This window comes from Melopsittacus undulatus, chromosome 15 (genome assembly GCF_012275295.1).
Source record: "Melopsittacus undulatus isolate bMelUnd1 chromosome 15, bMelUnd1.mat.Z, whole genome shotgun sequence".
NCBI lineage: Eukaryota > Metazoa > Chordata > Aves > Psittaciformes > Psittaculidae > Melopsittacus > Melopsittacus undulatus.
The window spans coordinates 3,441,480-3,460,736 of record NC_047541.1 but is presented as its reverse complement, the minus strand read 5'-3'; the positions used below and the strand labels follow the sequence as shown (position 1 = coordinate 3,460,736).

The 19,257-nt window shown below is 41.9% G+C and overlaps 1 protein-coding gene across 6 annotated transcripts in view; it reads right to left on the bottom strand.

Moving 5' to 3' along the window:
* Positions 1-19,257, bottom strand: part of NCAM1 (neural cell adhesion molecule 1) — a 99,756-nt gene that overhangs the window by 43,770 nt on the left and 36,729 nt on the right. For all 6 annotated transcript variants that reach the window (XM_031044106.2, XM_031044107.2, XM_031044108.2 and 3 more), the window contains exons 2-4: positions 3,006-3,080; positions 1,282-1,500; positions 526-669 (exon numbers count right to left, since the gene is read on the bottom strand). In XM_031044106.2, coding sequence (XP_030899966.1) covers positions 526-669; positions 1,282-1,500; positions 3,006-3,080 — 438 coding nt within the window. The remainder of the gene's footprint in view (positions 1-525; positions 670-1,281; positions 1,501-3,005; positions 3,081-19,257) is intronic.

Below are 19,257 nucleotides of genomic sequence, written 5' to 3'. Positions count from 1 at the left end.
AGGGTAGCAGAGTTTGTCTTACTATGCTAGTAAGTAGTTGCCTGCATCAAGCAGATATGAGAAACACAGCTGAGGTATGAATGCTCAACTGGAGTCAGGGCTCTGAAGCCCTTCTGCCAGTAAAATGCTCCTCTGAGCATGACAGTCTGCAGCATTTAGAATGAAAGTGAAAGGTTCTTGCAATGAGTTTTCAGCCCCTTTTCCTAGGAAGACTAGAGAGGGTCACAACCTGTAGCTTTTCTGTCTGATGGCATTCCTTTTATCTAAAAATCTTTTTCAGCATCCCGGCATCAAAGCCTCATGGCCTTTTCTGTGGGAACATTACTGCCCTGCCATTGCCAAACCACAGCACCTGGAGTAACTTAGGTTCACATCCTAAGACCTAGCATCACGTACAAATTGCTTCTGTCATCCCCTGTGACTGCCACCATTTTGTTCTCCTGAACCCCTTGTACGAGCCTGATGTGAGCCCTGATGGGAGATGGACATTTGACCCCTGAAAGGACAAGCACTTTTGTGCCTTACCATCTTTTTTTAGGATAACATCCCTGCCTTTGTGCTTCCAGATGATGGTAGGAGGCAGCGAGCTGACCACATCACACACAATCACAGCATCATCCCCTTCCTTGAATTCCTGAGGAGTGGGAGCATTCTTGAACATCAGTTTTTCTGAAAACAATGGAAGGAGAAAGTCACTGCAGATTTCTTGACACACATCAAAGATGTGCTCCTGACTCAAGCCTGAGGAAAGCAAAACTATCTCAGAGGACATGTTCTGCAGCCACCTTGTTCTCGGGAAAGGATAAAGGTGTGCCTGACTCAATGCACTGCAACACATCACAGGAATCCCATTTTCCAGCCCTGCCTCCTGGACATTTCAGTGGGCCAAATTAATATTCTACCTAGCCCACAGATTTGCCCATAGTGCAAAGAGAAAATGTCAACTTGGAACTGCTCCTGGCAGAAAGGGGAGGAGCTGCTGTCATGGCTTTGCTGGACAATATGCTGATGGTTTATTATAACCCTTCTGAAAGTGTGATCCTCTTTACTGAACACTAGTCTTATCTCAAACATGTCTGTCATCCATATCCTAATTCCCACTTACCCCTCAAAGCAAAGAAAGGAAAAGTCTGTATCTTCTTAACACCCCCTTTTATTTTCACCCTCCTTCTTCCCCTTTAAAAGCAGCCTTTCCTAGTATGGTAAAATGGTTGCTTCCCTAATCTTGCCTCATACATGTGCAAGGTAGACCAGAAAACAGCCTCAAAGCCGGTCTCTTACGGAAAATTTTCACATTGACGGTGGCCTCGGAGTCTCCCTCCTCCATGCTACTGACAACGCATTTATAGATGCCAGCATCATCAATGTTGGCGTTGTAGATGGTGAGGGTGGAGGAGAAGTCATCGTTTCGCACCACTGAGATGCGCTGTTGGTTCGGCGTCAGCTTCTCACCATTAGGGGAAAACCAGGAAATGTCTTTGTATTTGGCCTCCCCTGCCACTAGGGACAATAAAAGAAAATAAAGCAAATTGAAATGAGTTCCCAACAAAGTCACACAGAGGGAATTAAATACAACCAGTAGCACTATGCAGAAGACTGACTCAGGGGAAGGGCTTCTGGTACCTGAGAAGCAAGCAAAGAAAATTCTCTCTCACAGCACTGTGAATGGTCAGCTGCTGTCCTGCAAAAATGATATTAGGTTGGTTTCATAATCTAAAGGGGTATACTAATTTCAGCCTAGAATGGCCTTCTGTTCATCCTGAGATCCCATAGCCCAGTCCCTCCACTGTGCAGATCAGCCTGAAAAACAAACAACTCTCCCTGCTTCAGCTTCACAACGCTCTTAATAAATACTTGCACTTGCAGACTGGGCTACTTTGCATACCAAAATGTGACAGTGAACTGTAGCAGCAGTTCTGGCACCGAGCAGCTTCAACCTCCTGCTGCATCCAGGGTAAATCAGAACTGTTGGGAAGTGGTTCCAGGCTGTCTCCTGCAGCTCAAATCTCTGCATTCCTCAGTGTGGGTTTGGTATCTGGGACAAACTCCTATTATTGGAGGGGCTTTAACTGATCCCCCAGTTTCTGAATGCAAATATCATCACAACAGCATTTGGCCAGAGTATACTTTCATTTTTAAAGCACTGGCATTAACAAATTACTTTGCAGTTAGACACTCCTGGATCAGATGCCCTCATTACTCGTCCTAGTTAGTATGCTCCTGAGGAAGTGTGGTTCTCTAATGCATTTTGAGCTCTGGCTCCCAGAGCTCACGACAGCACCTATTTGCTCTATGTCATGCTTCAGGATGCTATCATGTCAGTGCTCCAACACACTCATTTCTCCCATTAGAAACCAGGCCAGCTGCTTTCAGGAGAACCTCTCACGAGGACATGTGGATGCTAATTTGAAAAATGCCCTAAAATTGTAGTAACTGCTTTGGGGCACACAGATTAGGTCAGCACTGCATCACGTTGCACAGGGAAGCAGCCTGGGGCAGCTGGTGGCCTGAACAAACACTAAATTGTGCCAAAAGAAATGCAGGTTTTCATTAAAAACCTTAGCTGCAGAGGTAACCATTCTCAAGTCACCCAGCACTTCCAGTACTGCTGGTAGCAGCTGATCAGAGAAATAAACTGGAAAAACAGCAGGCTTATTTTAGATTCCAAGGATCAAAGAGCTGTGGAATGACGCAAGGTGCCATTGTTGTGGTTAATGCTCAGCTGAAAGACAACATTTCAGTACCTGGGTTTTTTCATTGTAAAATCTCCTTGCTGGAGCTTTCTGTTGCCAGCTCTCAAGGGAGAATGCTTTACTATTTCCAGTAAACAGCATGTGTTGCATTTTCCACTCAGTCTTATAAACCATAAGGACAAGTGAGAAAGAAAGAGCAAGAGACGCTGCAGCTACACCTGACACTGGAGCTTTTATCCCTGAGTTAATACATTGATTGACCTTCCTAGCAAACCCTGATAAAGACAACTGATGCCATAAGCCATCACTCACCTTGGCATAAGAAGAACTTTGATTCTCCAACGCTGATCTCTCCCTGGCTTGGAACAATGTCCACTTGTAGAGAAGCTGGAAAAGAAGTGAGCATGCAGAAGATGGTTAGACAACAGGAGTGGTCTCAGGCAAAAAAAAACTCTGCCAGCCTTACAATCCACATGGCTCCTTTACTCATCCAATGGAAGAACACAGGGTGGCGCATTCTTGGCTCCATAAGTGAACGTACAGTACCATGCACCCCTGAGGACCCCAAAGGAGTTCCTGACATTCAGATTTTCTTCCAGCTCCTTATAAAATCACAGGGAGTGATACACAGAGGGTTGGTTTACGTTCCAATCTGTATTACACTGTAATAGTAGGGAGTGTGCTTGGTGTGCACACCAGAATATCAAGCAGCCTGTAAGGACTCCTCTGAATTCAAACTGGAACTGGCTCAAAGGTCTATCCTGGCAGCAAATGCAAATTAATCTTTGCTCTGGAGACTTGTTGCTCTATATGATACCACATTCATGCAAGCCCCAGCTACCAACCATCACAAATGCAGAGTGGAGGTCATGGGCACACTCTGGGGACTTGACTTTCCTTGATCTCCTACTCTGATCTTATAGTCAGAAACCTAGTCCAAATAGCCAGCAAACTGGAGATGTTTATGACAGACACAGCATACACAGGAAACTTCCTCCAGTATATACTGGCAATGACTGTTGACAGTTTGTGATTTCTTGCCTTCACAGTACTGGCTTCCAAGTTCATCCCAGCACATTTCACCTAACTCCCTCCTAGAGCAGAAATGAAACATTAGCAATACTTTGGTCTCTTCCACTGCCTCCTCATGGAATATCGCCAGTGCATTTGCTTTTATATTAACTTTTTTAGTTGTTGTTTTCTTGATTCTTTTTTTTGCTAATTTAATTTTCTTTTTCAATAGGAGAGTGAAGGAGTTTTGGCAGCAGAGATCGAGCAGATGTTCCATGGACCTGAGTGAAGCATCTGTTACATGCCTGTCTGGAACTGAGGGAGTCAGTGAAAGATACTGTACCTTCTGTGCTCCTGAATTCAGCACTACCTCAAAGGAATCATATAAAAATAAGCCAAGTTAGATAATAATTCTGGAAAGAATATTTGATCACATTGTTGCTGAGAGAAATCAAAATGATTCTCTGACATTTTCAATCTCCCTTTGGACATCTTTATTTAACTCTTATCCCATGTCTGATGGTATTCTCTCACCTTCCTTGCACTTCTCAATGAACTGCACGTTGCCCTTATAGGTCCTGCATTCATCCTGTTTTATTTCTGAGCAATCTTGTTTCACTCAACTATACTATTTTAACGTAGCTCAATCCCAAACAGAACTGCAAGTACAAAGAGCCAAATATAATAAAAGGCTGAAGGTTTATTACATTCAGTACAGCAAGGACAATACAGTCTACATCCGTAGGCTCATTTTTGTTGTTTTTCCACAAATCATTCCAACATCTGAATTTTATATTGAGAATCATGTATTGGGGTGCTCTTCCTGGGAAGGTTTCTGCTGTACGGAATGAGTGCAAAGGTACTATAAAGAGATCTTAAATCTTTCAAATCCAGACCTCTGAGTTCATCCAGACCAGATTTCTGCTTTCTAATACTAGCTAAAACATTTCTCCTTCTGCATTACAATGGAACTAGATTTGAGCATAGCCAACATTACAAACTCAATGTCTTTGAGCAGCAGCTGCAGCAATGTGCGGTGATGCAAATACTCCAGAATGACAGCAGTTTCCAGTATGAACACCCCAGAAGCTGGGGACATCATCAAAATACAGGCACTTTTGAATGATGGGACCTTTGTAGAGTGTTTTCAAATTATCAGTCAAACTGTCTTTCATGATCCTGTCTTGGGCATGTGAGTGATGTCTCTTGTTTAGAAATTAAATGTACGGAACCTAGAATCCTCAGTCTCATCCAAATGAGAACAATGAAAACCCTCTCCCAGAACAGCTGATTCTACCTCCGCACAACAGAGGCATTAATTTTAGTTGCCAAACACACCTGGGTTTTTAAGAAACATGCACTGCTTCAGAAATGAAAACCTGTTTGTGCCAATGGCAACATTCTTTACTGTGCTTGGGAAACAGACATATGGACTGTGGGGGTTAGACTTTAAATATACAGCTATACATACAACGAAGGAATGCTGCCTGCCATTACTGAAAAAGGATGCAAGTAGCAGGATTTTCTGATAAGGTGTCTGGGCACATTTCTTTAGCCAGCAACCCTTTGATACAGCATTTCTCTTCATAAATAAACTGGAAGCAGTCAATCTGAGCCAGTGGAGCTTTGCAAAGGATAATAATAGTACATGGTCCATGCCACTTCTCGTTTTAGTCTCACTGGATTTTAGCAGCTATACTGATAAATGCTAGAATTCCATCTCAAAGACTAGGATATAGTAGTAAACAGAAAAACCCAGCCAAGATTCAGCTGAAACCAGAGCTTGTGAATACTGTGTATTCTGCTTCTGGCCTACATTTGCACGTGCGGTTGTACATCTTCCCTAGCCAAGAGGCTTTCAGAAGAAGGGGACATTAAAGTATCCCTTGATCGCTTGACTAACAGCAAAGGGTTTATTACAGCCACTCTTGGCCCGCACTTTTATCAACTGGGAACACAATGAAGTTGTGATTGAATTCTCCCAGCACTGCCTTGGAAAACCAGAGCAGTCCGAGGAAGGACATTTAGACTAGTCATCAGCTTACTTTCTATTCAGCCGAGCACTGCGAGCAAACAGTGGGGTGCTGGTAAAATGGCTTTTGAGCTGAGATCTAATATAAATTCATGTCTGTTTTTTTTTTGGCCACACTACACTAGGTAAATATACCAATGGACCTCCTCCACACCTTCGAGAGCTGCTGCATGCTGGGAAGGCAGTGGCAAAGGCTGGGGTTATTAATGCCTGTCATTCCATTCTCAGGTGCTTTCTGTTACAGCTAGAAATGAGAAAAAAGGCTCTGTGTAAAGTATTGAACTTTTTCATCTATGCTCTACTTTCTATCTTTTTCATGTATGCCTCTGCCACAGCAGACACAAGGAACGGGAGGTAATCGCACAAGCAGGAAACATCTTACTGTAAAATATACCTGGAAGGGCAGGAAAAAGATGTGAGCCAAGGCCACACCAGCCATCTCTCATAATTTTCCCTTTTTCTAAGGGCTTAGCTCCTTCTGTGCATGTAGGTGATGGACAGATAGTCAAGAGAATGAAATCTAGAACCCCCTTGGGAGCCAGGAATGCAGAACTATTTTGAGTCCCAGAAACAAGAGAGTGAAGGGCGTCCTCGGCTGCGCCTCAGTCAGTGCTCCCTCTGCTCCACCAGCTGCACAATCATCATTAAATCTCCTAATAACTGTCCTAAATAATAGAATTTCTGGAAAAGTTAAGAAGCAGCAATTCCTTCACCAGCAGTCCCCTCTATGTCAGCACAGCCCCTTCAACCGTGGCATGAGGAAGGCTGAGAGGAAACCTCCTGAGATTATTACTACTGCTGGAAATACAAGTTTCAAATCTAGCACCTACCATGACACAGAAGCCATGACCTCATGAGGAGCAGGAACCAGAGAGCCACTATTAACGTATTTCACACTACACCTCAGTTGCATTAATTTAATACCAGGAACAAGAACCCTGTGAGAGGATCAGGTAAATCAGATGCGCACTGTAGGTCTCGTGACATATAGCAAAAAACATATAGCTGCATTACTGGCAGCTTAAGGCCTAGTTAGTACCTTTTACAAGAACTACTAAGCTGAGGAATATTCTTCTTGAAAGACACTTAACTGCTATAACCAGCCTTCATGAGACAACCTGAGCAAGTTACAGAACACAAACCTCTGATACAAGCAAACAAATGCAATAGATACCAGCATTGCATTGTTTCAGGCTAACTTAGACAAATCATTTTGCATTTCCTTCTCCTACCATTAATGCAAGTAATTCCAAATATGTCTTGAAGCAGTACTTAGTAGACTTGTATTAAAAAGAAACAAATTACGTTTGCTTTAGACAGCAACCTCAGCATCTGTATTGCATTTATACTGTGCCTAGCACAAGGGATCCATGCCACTGCATCATTCTAAGAAACAGCCATAAGAATCTTAAAGCAATATCTGACTGTCATGTCTTTGCTTATATCCAGTCAAGCAATCACTCCGTGCAAAGCCTTGTGATTGTTAATCACTAGGTGGAGTGAGCAATCGTTTGTAGTTATTAAAGGAAAAAAAACAGACTCTAAGAAATCTCCACATTTCCATTCTGCTGTAGATGTTCAAAAGTAAAATTATACCTGGTTTTTTTCAGTCTCTTCTGGTGGTGGTTCTCTGTAGGAGCCAAGATAACAGACTGGATAGGCTGTGGGTCTGCTCTAGTTTGGAACCTGCCCTGTCCTGCCCTGTTTCTTGTTCTCAATGTGTCTGCAAACAATATTAAGGCTTTCTTCTACAAACTCAGTTCACAAAGGGCTTGGAAGCAGACTCCTGGTGATGAAATCAGGTAGAGAGGGGCCCAGCTATGTTTGTCCAGCAGACTTCAATCAGGGAAAACAAAGCTAACTCCTGGAAACCAGCTGCCATCTGAGAAGAATTGTTCCTCTGAATTATCCACACCAAGCTCACCTGTACTTATTTCACACCAGGGAGGAGTTCAACCCTAGTTGTTTCAACCAGCCTGTATCAGCAGAACAATTTGCTGACATCAGATCCTGGACAAATGGGTTCATCATAACAACTAACCAGGCCTTAAATTACACAAACAATTGCCCCCTCCTTGGTAAACTTTGTTGCTTAGTATATATGATCAAACTAACAACCCCAGGACTGCCACAGATTTTAATCACTATTTAATCATTATTTTTGCTTTGCAGTTCAGGGAAATGGAGACTATTTTTTCTACTTTTCACTTAATAGACAGTGTGAGCCCATTTGTATTCTGCTTCCAACTTGTAGCAATAAAGGCCTTTTTAGCATCACATAATAACTGCATTAAAAGGCCTCTTCATAATCACACAATAACACTTTTTATAGCTCGGCCCTCCCCCATATCTTTTATCTGGTTACAAAGTTCCTCAGCCCCCAAATAATGCTGAATAACTCCCCATTGATTGGAAAAAAAACCTCTGCTAATGCAACTTCCTGTTCATCTGTAGTTAAACATAATTAGTTTTGCATTTCAACAAATGAAATGAGCTCAAATTAAGCCATGATTTTGGTAATAGGCAGGGAGGATGTCTCCCTGCTGGGCTAAGACTGAGGCTAACACAGCAGGCTTTACCTGTTAAGTAAATAACGTGCCACTTTAAGCAGAGGAAAGTGTGTTAATTGCTGGGTACTGGTTCTGTATCTATATAAATTCAAAAGGACTGATGTGAAACAGTGTGTGAATGAACAGCAGTGAGCTGTAGTCACCCTTTCACCTTAACAGCAGAAAGGCTAATGCACACACTGCTCCTGAAGATCTATGTGGGGCCATGAAAACAGAACATCTTGGAACACTAAATACACTTAGCTACAGATTTGCATTAATGCAAATTTACTACGAGGTTATATCCATCACAGCTCCCTAGAAGCCATGTGAGTCCAATCCCTCCCACATCCTTCCTTTCCTGTAAACCCACTACTGCTTTAGCTTTCCACCACTTTTGCCTCTTCTCCTCAGAATGTTCCAATTTGAACTTTGGAACTAAATCCTTATGACTTCACAGCATGAATTATTATCATGCTCCAAATGTCATACACAACAAATTTACCATTTCTCTGTAGCTGCAAGAAGTGGGCAGGAATCTACAGTAGGATGCACTTGAACATGCAAGATAGGCTGCATCTCTCTGCATCTCTGGAGAGTCTCTCACCAGAACAATGTCAGATCTTTGTACTTGCTTTTGACAAAGACCCAAACGCCCTCCAGCTTCTGGACAGCCCAAGCAAGGACAGGAGACACCGACTGCAACCTGGGACCTGGCTAAGCCAGTAGCACAGTTTTTCACCCTTCTATGGCAGAGCTCATTTGTCTGTCTTCTCAACAACATAAATCTGAGTCACACCAGTTGCTTTTATGACAGCAAGCACAGAACAAAGCAATGCTTCTGCCACACCTTTGACAAGAATCCAACTTTTACTTCCCAAGATAAAGAAACACTGGTATCAACTGGATGGATCTAAACAGCTTTCGGCATCTTCAAGATCTCTTAAACAATTCCCCTAAAGCTTGGGATGCTATTCTGCCCTGGTGTAGTGGTTCTACCAACAGCCCAAATAATGCAGACTGGTCGGGCACTCTGTATTTAGAAAAAAGCCACTGTAGCAGCACCAAGCTGCACCAAGCAGGTAGAGAAAAGGAGATAAAGCAAACTAGACTCATCCCTTTATACAAACACAGCAGGCAGGACTGCAGAGAACAAGCCTGGAGCCTTGCAACTGCAATACAAACAGAAATGCCATGTGTGAGAATCTGTCACTCACGCTCTTCCACTGGAGATCAGCCATTTGTCAGTGCCGCTGGGAAGCATCTACCTCTTAAACACTGTACTTGTAATTTCACTCACTTCTAGCAACAGTTCCCCAATTAAACTCTGCAGTGCGTGCTACAGTCCAGAAATAAACAAAATTGATCAGGAATAAAGTACTACTGGGTCTAATGCCCACAGCTCTTAGAGTAAGGGTAGGATTTGTAAAGCTTGTGAGCTCAGCAGATTATGGTGAAAGCCCTCAGGATTTAATATACAACAAAGGCTTAACAAGACAAAGACATGCCTCCTGTACATGGTCACTTTATTAAAAATAAGCTGACTGCTCAGGAGGAGGAGGCAGGCAGCTGGGATTGATCTCAGCTGGTCTGCGGATCCAATTCCTCCTCCGTTGCCATGGTAACCTCTCAGTAATACTGTCAGGAATTGGAGGAGGGGATTGTTGATACCTTTGGGGAATATCAGCACATAAAGATTCAGGGAGGAAGCAAACAGCAGCTCACCACAGTGCCACAATGAAATGCAAAGAGAAAGACATGACCAAAGCAACACCGAGAGGAGAACCATCTGAAAAGAACAAACCACAGGCTACTGGCTTCATCTGGTATGGGAGAGGATGCTCTTCACCCTCTTTTGTTGTCACACTGTAGTCACCATGAACAGGCACCGCTACTCTCTGCACAGAGGGCATTTTCCACTGCAGTATACTTCTAGCCGAGCACAGTTCTCTCACCCACAGGTTTTTGAAATGACTGAGACAGCAGTAGGCTTGCAGAGCATGCAAAAAAGTAGGGGCAGCTCTGATACTGTGCAGTGCTTCTGGCTGCAGACCCTCTTCCTGCCCAGCCAGCGCCAGTGCTACCATCTTCTGCCAACTTTACCCCGTCTCCAGCTGGATAAAATGGTACCCCTATTAGGACCACGATGGATTTGTGGGATAAAAAGAACCATTACCAAAATGATCTTAAGGCTGCTGTGGGTGGGAGAAGGATAACTCGCTTTTTGCTTTAAGAAAACCAGATGTTATGTTTTGAGGCAAATGCTTCAAATTGTCATATAAAATAATGTAACCTTGCCCTTTTAAAACCTGACCGCCCATGGGTCTGGGTGTAGGCCCACAGTGCACCCATACCAGGGACAAAACTATCTATCCGAGCTGAAAGCTTTGTCCACCAGTCCATCTGCCATTCTGCAAATGTCTGTACGTTATTTACAACTACCCCCTGCTTGCCTAAGGAGCTGAAAGCCTGCTTGTGTAACCACAAACACACAAACAAGGAATTCAGAAAGATTTCATCTATGCTTAATTTAAGTCAAATTCATTTTGATTCTGGACAAAGTGACATGCCAATGTTGATGCAGGCAGTCTCTGCAGAGAAGAGGGAGTAATTCAGACTGCACCCACACCTCTTGCCAAGGTTGTGACTCCATCCTTTGTATGTACATGATCTTTTCAAACACTGTTGAAGTGCTTTCCATTTCAGAGGTGACCACAAAATACATCCCCCCAAAATAATAGTAGTAACACCTTTTCCTGCAGAAACTTATAAACCAAAGTAAAGCTTCTCAGGCATATTAGCAGTTTTATATGGAACACAGTTTTATGTCCCTTCTGATGACATTCTTGATAAAAGCTTTTTATTGCTATGGATCATAAAACTAATAGCCCTATTTGCCACTAGCAAATATTTTCATTTACCTGGGGCTGAGTAAGCCAAGATGCTTTATGGAGCCATTAAATCAGAGTATGGACAATTTTAATTAAAAACTAAGGAAGTTATAATCTTCTAAAAAGAAATGTGGGTGACTTTGCATTGTGGGTATATAAAGAACTGAGAAAAGATGAGAAAAATAGGATTTGTAAAAGCTCATGAGTCAAGTCTAATCTTACTGCAGTTAGTTCATCTTGGCATCTGCTGAGAGGGATGCACATACATGGAATTCTTTTGTGGAACAGCACTGCTGCTTCATCTGCAATGCACAGCAGTAGCTAACGACCCTGCAAGAGCTGAAGCTCTTGGGATGTCTGTGTCATTCCCAAAATTAAGCAATCCTAAAATCTGCAAGTTCCAGCTCCCCTTCAGTCTATCATTTAGTCTTAGTGAAGGCAGTAGCATTGCCAGCATGAGATTTGATTTTAAAGTCCTGAAAATAATTGAAAACCTATCCCAACCTTCTTTATATGGTAATCTAGTTTTGGGATGTATTTTTTAGCAATAGGTAAAGCTGGACTATCTGAGCAAGCTTGAAATTAAGGATTTACTTCATAGAAATTACTAACTTCAGTTAGTGAGAGTGGTAATTGGTTTCTCCTGAAAATCATACCTCTTCAAAGCTAAAGTCCTTAGATATCAAGGTAGCAGGAACAATACAGTCCTCATCCATAGACCTCATATGGCAGAGCTGACACTCTGAAAGCTAGTGAAGTGCAAGAATCTGACACTCCACCCGACCCTTTCAAGAAGCCCTTTCATTGACGCATGGTAGTTTTGGAGGAGCCTTGATTAATGTGGCTGTATTCTTCATACCACATTCAGGAATCTGCACAGCTTGTGCTGACTGACCTGAACATCTGGCCTCTCTGTTGACATGTTTTCATAATCTTCTTTGCATCTGGAATACAGAGCTTCTCTCAGCAGCACCTTCCAGCACAACATTCCCTTACACCCAAGTCAGAACTGATAGAAGAAGCTAAGGAGACAAGTGAGCTGGTCTTTTTTCTTTCATTTTCTTTTCTTTTAGCTGCTGAACACAATAGGAAGTTGTAATTTACCTGCTCTCTCCTGCACATTCTCCCTGGCTTCCATGTCACTTGCTTCATAGCTTGCCAGACAGGAAAGAACAATGCAAACTGCCCAGCTCTGCCCTGCTGACAATATAAATGAACGGTTCAAGTGTTTCACTTGCTGCAAAGTAGCTTTTTTTATCCAAGCAGCACCTCAGATTGAGGCTTTTTCTTGATTTCCTTACTACAACTTCCTTTAGAGCACTAATTACTTGTGTAAGCTGGAGTGTTTCCTTAAAAGCTTTCTAAGGTACTGAAATGCTGAATTACTGCCTGTACCACTACTTTCAATGTTGACTGCAGCTGTAGTTTTAAATGAAGGGTTTGCATAACAAGCTTTGTCACTATTTTCCCCATCATGTTGAGATGAGTGCTTTGCTTTGGTAATAAAGCATCAAGTTAACTATCAGGGTCTAAGATGAAGATAAAAAGCTCTTGCTTTTAGTTGTTATTCACCTCAATTTTTAAGTAACCTCATTTCATCCAAACTCCCAACCAATGCACTGAGACATTATATAGTGAACCAGCACTTTATATTCAAACACAGCATGACTCAATAGGCTCAGCTCTCTCAGTGGCCAAAGACTGTACTCAGGAGTCACTGATTTTGCACACATTGCATTAAAAAAAGCAGACTAGATGCCTGTCATCATGTTAAAAATAGAGAACACATGTCTTCAAGCCTCTTTACTTACCCCTCTTAAAGGAGGGTGCTTCAAGAGCCTTATCAGGCCCAACTTAGAGGTTGGTTACACACAACATAATCAGAGCCAGCCCCAAGAAAACAGGAGTATGAAAGACTGCATACTCTTCCAAGAAAAGGATATCCAGTCAAGCGTTGCACAGTGCCAGAGGGCCAAATAGAATGCAAGTGTAACATGAATAAAGTCAGCAATATTAGACCAGGCCTTGATTTGGCTTACAATCAGTAAGTCCACAGATGCACATTTTTAATCCAAAGCATTTTCCACATGCATGAAAGTGTTCTTGCTGTATGGGGTTTGCTGTGTCAGCATCTATTTTATAAACATTTAGTCTCCAGGATCCATAACTTGAAAATTCAGCCTGGCAGAATCTTGGCATAAAAGCAGTTTGGACCTACAGCATGAAGGAAGGCAACTAAACCAGGGTAACATTAACAGTGGAAATATCACCTGGTAGAGTGCTTAGGGAGCCTTTTACTTGCTGAATACCAAAGCTGAAGGAAATGCACCAGAGTAGCCAGAGGAAGTATGTAAAGCATACTAAGCAAGAATATGCTATTAGCTAGCAGTGTCCCACAGTTACATGCAGATAAAAAGAATAAGTACCATTGACTTATAGCTGACACTCTAGTAAATATGAATTATCAACACTGCCTTATAACCTAAAATTGCAAATTTAAACTGATTCATTGCTCCTCAGTATATTAGGTGAAAAAGAAACTTAATGGTTTGCCTTTTACTGAAGTAATAGGAAGGTTATGTCACTACATAAAGCTACATTGGAAGAGTAGAAGGCACAGGAAAGCAAAAGAATAAGAAAATACATTAGTATTCATAAGGAAATAGTACATTAACGTCAGATGACTTTTACAGAGGAGGAATTAACAACTGTGTATTTTACAACACAAACAGCACAATGCTATAGCAATATACTGCAGAGGCAGCCTGGAACCACCACTGGACATTTCTAGGGATTACTTCATCTATTCTCCTCCCTGGTTTTCAGCTTGGCATTTATAAATGACATAACTGCAGAAAACCAGAAGTAACTATAGTAAAGCTGGCAGGTCTGAAACAGTGAAGTACGTTGGTCACAAAAACCAAAGTGTAAGACAGTTTCAAGAGCTACTCCAAACCTCATGGCATGTGGCCTCCTTGCACAATTCCAGTTCAGTTTCTTCAACAGACCTTCCTCTCTGGAGACAAAAGACCCAAGCAAACAACAAGAAATAATGGGAGTGCTACACTGAGGAGACCGGAGGCACAGCACAACTGCTTGAAAGCAGGGAAATCCAAGCATTCTGGATTTGAGGGGTTTTTCCCCTGCTCCTTTGGTTGTAACATCTTACCTCCACACAGGTGGAAGCTGGAGTACTACTACTAATGACAGCAGAACCACACCTGGAAATCCTCACACTACTAATCCTTTGGGATTATAAACAAGGCTGGTCAAGACACTTTACCCCAAGGACAAAGTACTGTCACAGGGCAGACTATTAGATGGTTCTGGGAATTTGGTGAAATGATAGATACTGGTGCCTCTGGAAATACCACTATAATTTATGGGTAGAGTGTGAGAACATTTAAATTAGTATGTTAACAGAAGATCTTTTGCAACTACCACACTGATGGGATCTCCAGGATTTCAGAAAATCATTAGAGCTATTAGCATCATCAAGGCATCTTTCCCTTGAATAAAACCTAAAGCATTAATATAATGAAAACAGAAATCAAAAGATTAGAAAGAATAACATGCTAATACGCTGGCCTATTTGCTCAGCAAGCACAGGAATGAAAATGCCTTCAGGGAAGAGTGAAATGAGCTTGTTTACTGCCTCTTCCCTTTGCTGCACTACTGTTTTAACTACCTAGTTGTCTGACTAAGGTCAAGTTACAGGCAATAAATCAGTGGCTCTCCTCGTTCAAGCACTAAGACACATACAAGAGGAATAGTTTACACAAACTCAGATTTAGACATCCTTTACAGCTAAGAAGCTCAAAAAGGGGTGATCCCAGGGGTGTAACAAAAAGAATGTAAAACCAATCAAACCTGCTCCTTGCCCCCCTAGTGTATCTCAATGTCTTGCAGCATCAGCTGTGACTGACAGGATAAACAGTAACCAAATTGCCAGAAGACAAGCAAATGCTTCATCTATTGTCCTCTGGGAAGTCTCCTGGAAACCTAGTAAGAATTCACCATGGCAAATATAAGCAACTTAATCCATGTTTAATGACAGGGCACAGCTCTGGGTAGCTTGGTCTTTTCCACTGTTACCTCAGCTTTAAAAAAACCATATAGCTTCCAATCTGATTTTTACTGTCGTAAGGGGGTTATAGTTAGCCTCATCAGCTAGTTAACTGGAGTGAATGCTGATACAGTCCTCCTTGGGTATCCTTAACTCCTGTCTTACTGTATTTCTCTTCTCAACCTCTGCAACTTACAAGTTATTCAAGTCAGACAATCAACATTTTAGTTGAATATGTGTGCTTCAAAAATCACGAGAACTAGCAGAGTTCAGGACTGAACCTCTCTTGGTCACTACAAGAAGGCAATCCTTGCAATAACATCAGCTTTGGGAATGAAAGAAAGATCAGGTGTTCTTTCTCTGTCTATCCATTGCTGGGCCAAACAGCCTCTTCAATTTTTAATGCCTTCTCTGTGTTATAAGTACCAAATCAAGTGGGATAAAGCACAGCTCTTCAACTCATGTTCCATCCTCTTCTTTAATCCATCTCAAACTTGGTAATATCACATTAGCAATGGGCAAAAATAAAATTCCTTACTTATACTCCTTTACCCCCTTTTTTTGTGCGTTGTTGGTTTTTTGTTTTTTAAACCATCAAACTCAGATACACACCATCTAATCTTCTATGAATGCAAGTCACAGGGAACAGTCACCAATTACCAAATAGCAGAACCAGAGACACACCAAAACTGATCTGAGAAAATGGGTATCTGTTAGTAGATGACACCATCTCTAGCATGAATCCTACTCAATAGCTTACAAATGGGACTAAGTTGATCTCTTGAAATTAACTATAACATCAAGGAAAAAAATGTATTTCCATGATAAGCACATGATTTAAGATTTCTATCCTAAACCAGACAACCTGTGCCACAACAAAAGACAGTAGACAGATTAACTCCAGGATCTGGGACATGAGTAATTCACATTTAAAACTTCTCCTTAGAAGAAGAAAGACTGAATGAAAAACCAAAGACAATGATCAAAATGTGCACAAAAATCTACAATCCTAGGAAAGCAAATCAGCCTGGTTGCGCTAAACATGTTAACCCATCACTTCTACTTTCTCTTCCTTTGCACTTGGCTGCACTCACATTTTTTGTTCCATCTCCCTCTGCCTCCTCCAGAACTGCTCTTCACAGGAGGGCAATATCTGAACAATTTGGCTTATGGAGTTCACTCCCTGTCACAAGCAATGAAGTCCCTCTGTGTGTTCTGCATAGCACCCCCACACAATACCAGCACGCTTCTCTGCCTATTTTCTCTGAAGCAGGCTGCTGTTACTCCCTGCACCACTCCAACTCTTCTCTAGGATGCAGCATTTGTTTCCATAGTAATGTCAGTTGCTTCCTTTCCTTCTTCAGTGATTTTGACCAAGGAAAGGCTCTGCCTTGCCCAAACTTTATCTCCTCAGCGTAATAAAATCAGCAGGAGAAGTGAGCCTGCAAGTGCCTTGATTACGGCAATAATGCAAGAGGCCTGTGGCGGCCCTAATGAAGCTGGCTTATAGATGCATTTAGTGGCTGATTCAAGACAGTGAGAAGCCAGCCTCGAGCTTTTACAAGATGGAACATTCACTTCCTTAAAAAGCTCTGTCTCACACACAGGAAAAGCAAGAACAGTTATCAGATACCTCCTGGTAACTGGTGAAAGTTCAGTTGGCTCTTAGCTACAACTGCTGCCCAGTCTGCGGGCAAAGGCTTGAAATTAGTGGTAATATAGTTAAACATAAATAGCTAATATACCACCATGGTAACCACTATTTTCAGAATATCGAGGCTTACACTATGGGCCACAGGCAGGATTTATCTTAAACAAGCTTTTCTTTTTCAGGCTCCATGAAAAAATTTGCACCATGAGCCCTTATTTAGACTTACAAAGTGACTCCATATTCAACACTGAACATGTAGTGTCAAGAGATGTTGGATGCTTGCTCTGCACTTTCAAAAATCAGGTATTTTTACTGAGATGTGTTCCATAAGCAGGAACTATCACAAGGAATCAGACAGACCAGAACTGCAGCCCCCTCTTTAGGGTAGGGGACTACTGGTTTGTGTGCAAGTTGAAGAGCACTCAGCACAACAGTGCCCTGGTCTATAATTGTAGCCCTTGTGCTCTGCCACAATATGGATGAGTCAGGTGCAAAAGCTGGTCCTGATTGACAGTCAGTACCAGCTTTTGAAAGAGAAGTAGACAAGGTTAATCCTTAGGATAATGTATATCCACCTGACCTCTATTTACTAATGGCTGGGGCTAGCACATACCCTGAAGCCTGAGAATTTATCTGTCTTCTAAAGGTCCCTTGTATATATTAATTTCCTTAATTCTATCAAGCACTCCCCAGCATAACTTCTGCTAAGAGGTCTACAAGTTGCAAAATCTAGAAATGATTGTTGAACACATATCTATTTTCTTGTACTTCAAATCAAATCAAATCTATTCTTTGGTGACACCTGAGGATCTAAGCAAGCCTTAAAGCCAGGGCAGTAAATTTAAATGGTTCTCTATATATAGCAGTTTCCTACTTCAACTGTCCTTCCCTGCTCCTGTCTGTTAGTACTATGACATTTATTCTTAAACTTAGAAGGGACAGAATGCAGGCAGTCCTGGAATACAGAATACAAGCAAGATGCTGTTAGACTGTAAAACTTCAATGCTGACAGGAATAAAATACTGTTTAGCACTTATGGGTTAAAATAGTGCTTTACAGGAGGTTTTCTGTAGGGCAGATACAAATGATACCTTGAACCCACTGATATTTAGCTAGAAGGATTTCTAACAGAACCTATGTCTGCTCAGCCAGCTCAGGAAAGAAAATATCAACTAAATGAATCCCAAATGAAGAATTCATTTCTGTTCATGTGATATTTAATATTACTTATTGTACCAAGGTCAACTCCTGTTTGGGTCTTACAAAGCAAATTTTCCCAACCTATTCTTTTTCTTCAAAGCTTAGCATAAGCAGCAGCTGTATTTATGATGTGCTTATGCCTTTTAGGAGGGCAGGTGACCAGCCAGATGCCATCAGCCTTTAAAATAAGAGAGTTCTGTAGGCAATTGCATAAGTTGAATATTCACCTTGTATTTTGTAACCAGAGATGAAGGAGACAAAAGAAAGGTATTTCTGACTAGCACTGAATGGAGAATTATTAGTCAACCAACCAACACAGCAGTTATGTAGGTGCACAGTGACAAGTTACCTTGCAGTCCTAGGAGAAATCCACTATCAGCATACTGGGGAGAACACCAGATCCCTGGGTCTACTCTAATGCTTTCCCATCTCTGCATACGCATCTCTGAACCACGCACATCTAAATGAAGTCTTCACCACATCTTACTAAAATCAATCGGGTGTTAGTGCAGTGCAGACTTTACCATCTTGCTTTCAACCTGTTTCAATTCTCTGACCATAAAATGGTGACTATATTGTCTTTTTCTTAGTTTCTTTTACAATCTAACTGGGGACAGTTAGAAAGCAGGGAGGGGAGGGCTGTAGAAGAATGCATGGCTGTACCATGCTGCCCAAGCTGCCTGCAGTGATCTGTGAAGGCAAAGACCTTCAGGCCACCTGAGGATTCCTCCTGAATACCCTTCTTTCCACACCCCTTTCTATTTTCCAGGACATAAAATAATGGCTTAAGAAAACCACCACATTTTCAGCAGAACTGGAAATGCAGATGGAATGAGACTAATGTCCTCTGAGAGTACAGGAAGGGAGAAGATGTCCTCAAACTGAAAGAATTTAGACACACAAATTAATCAGTGTAGAGGCTTGCTGAAAGAATAAACCCAAGTATCATTGTATTGCCATGATTAAAACCAGCAAAAGACCATGTATCACTGAACCCCCTTTCAGACCCATTGTTACCACCATTAATTGCTCTTTACTATGAAAAGTCTCCAGGGAACAGTGAGATGTGCAAGTTTCTGCATCTCCCAGATACAATATCCTGCCTTTTATCTCCATCATCAAGACCCAGTATTTGTTTTTACAGCCGAAATCTCAGTACTATGC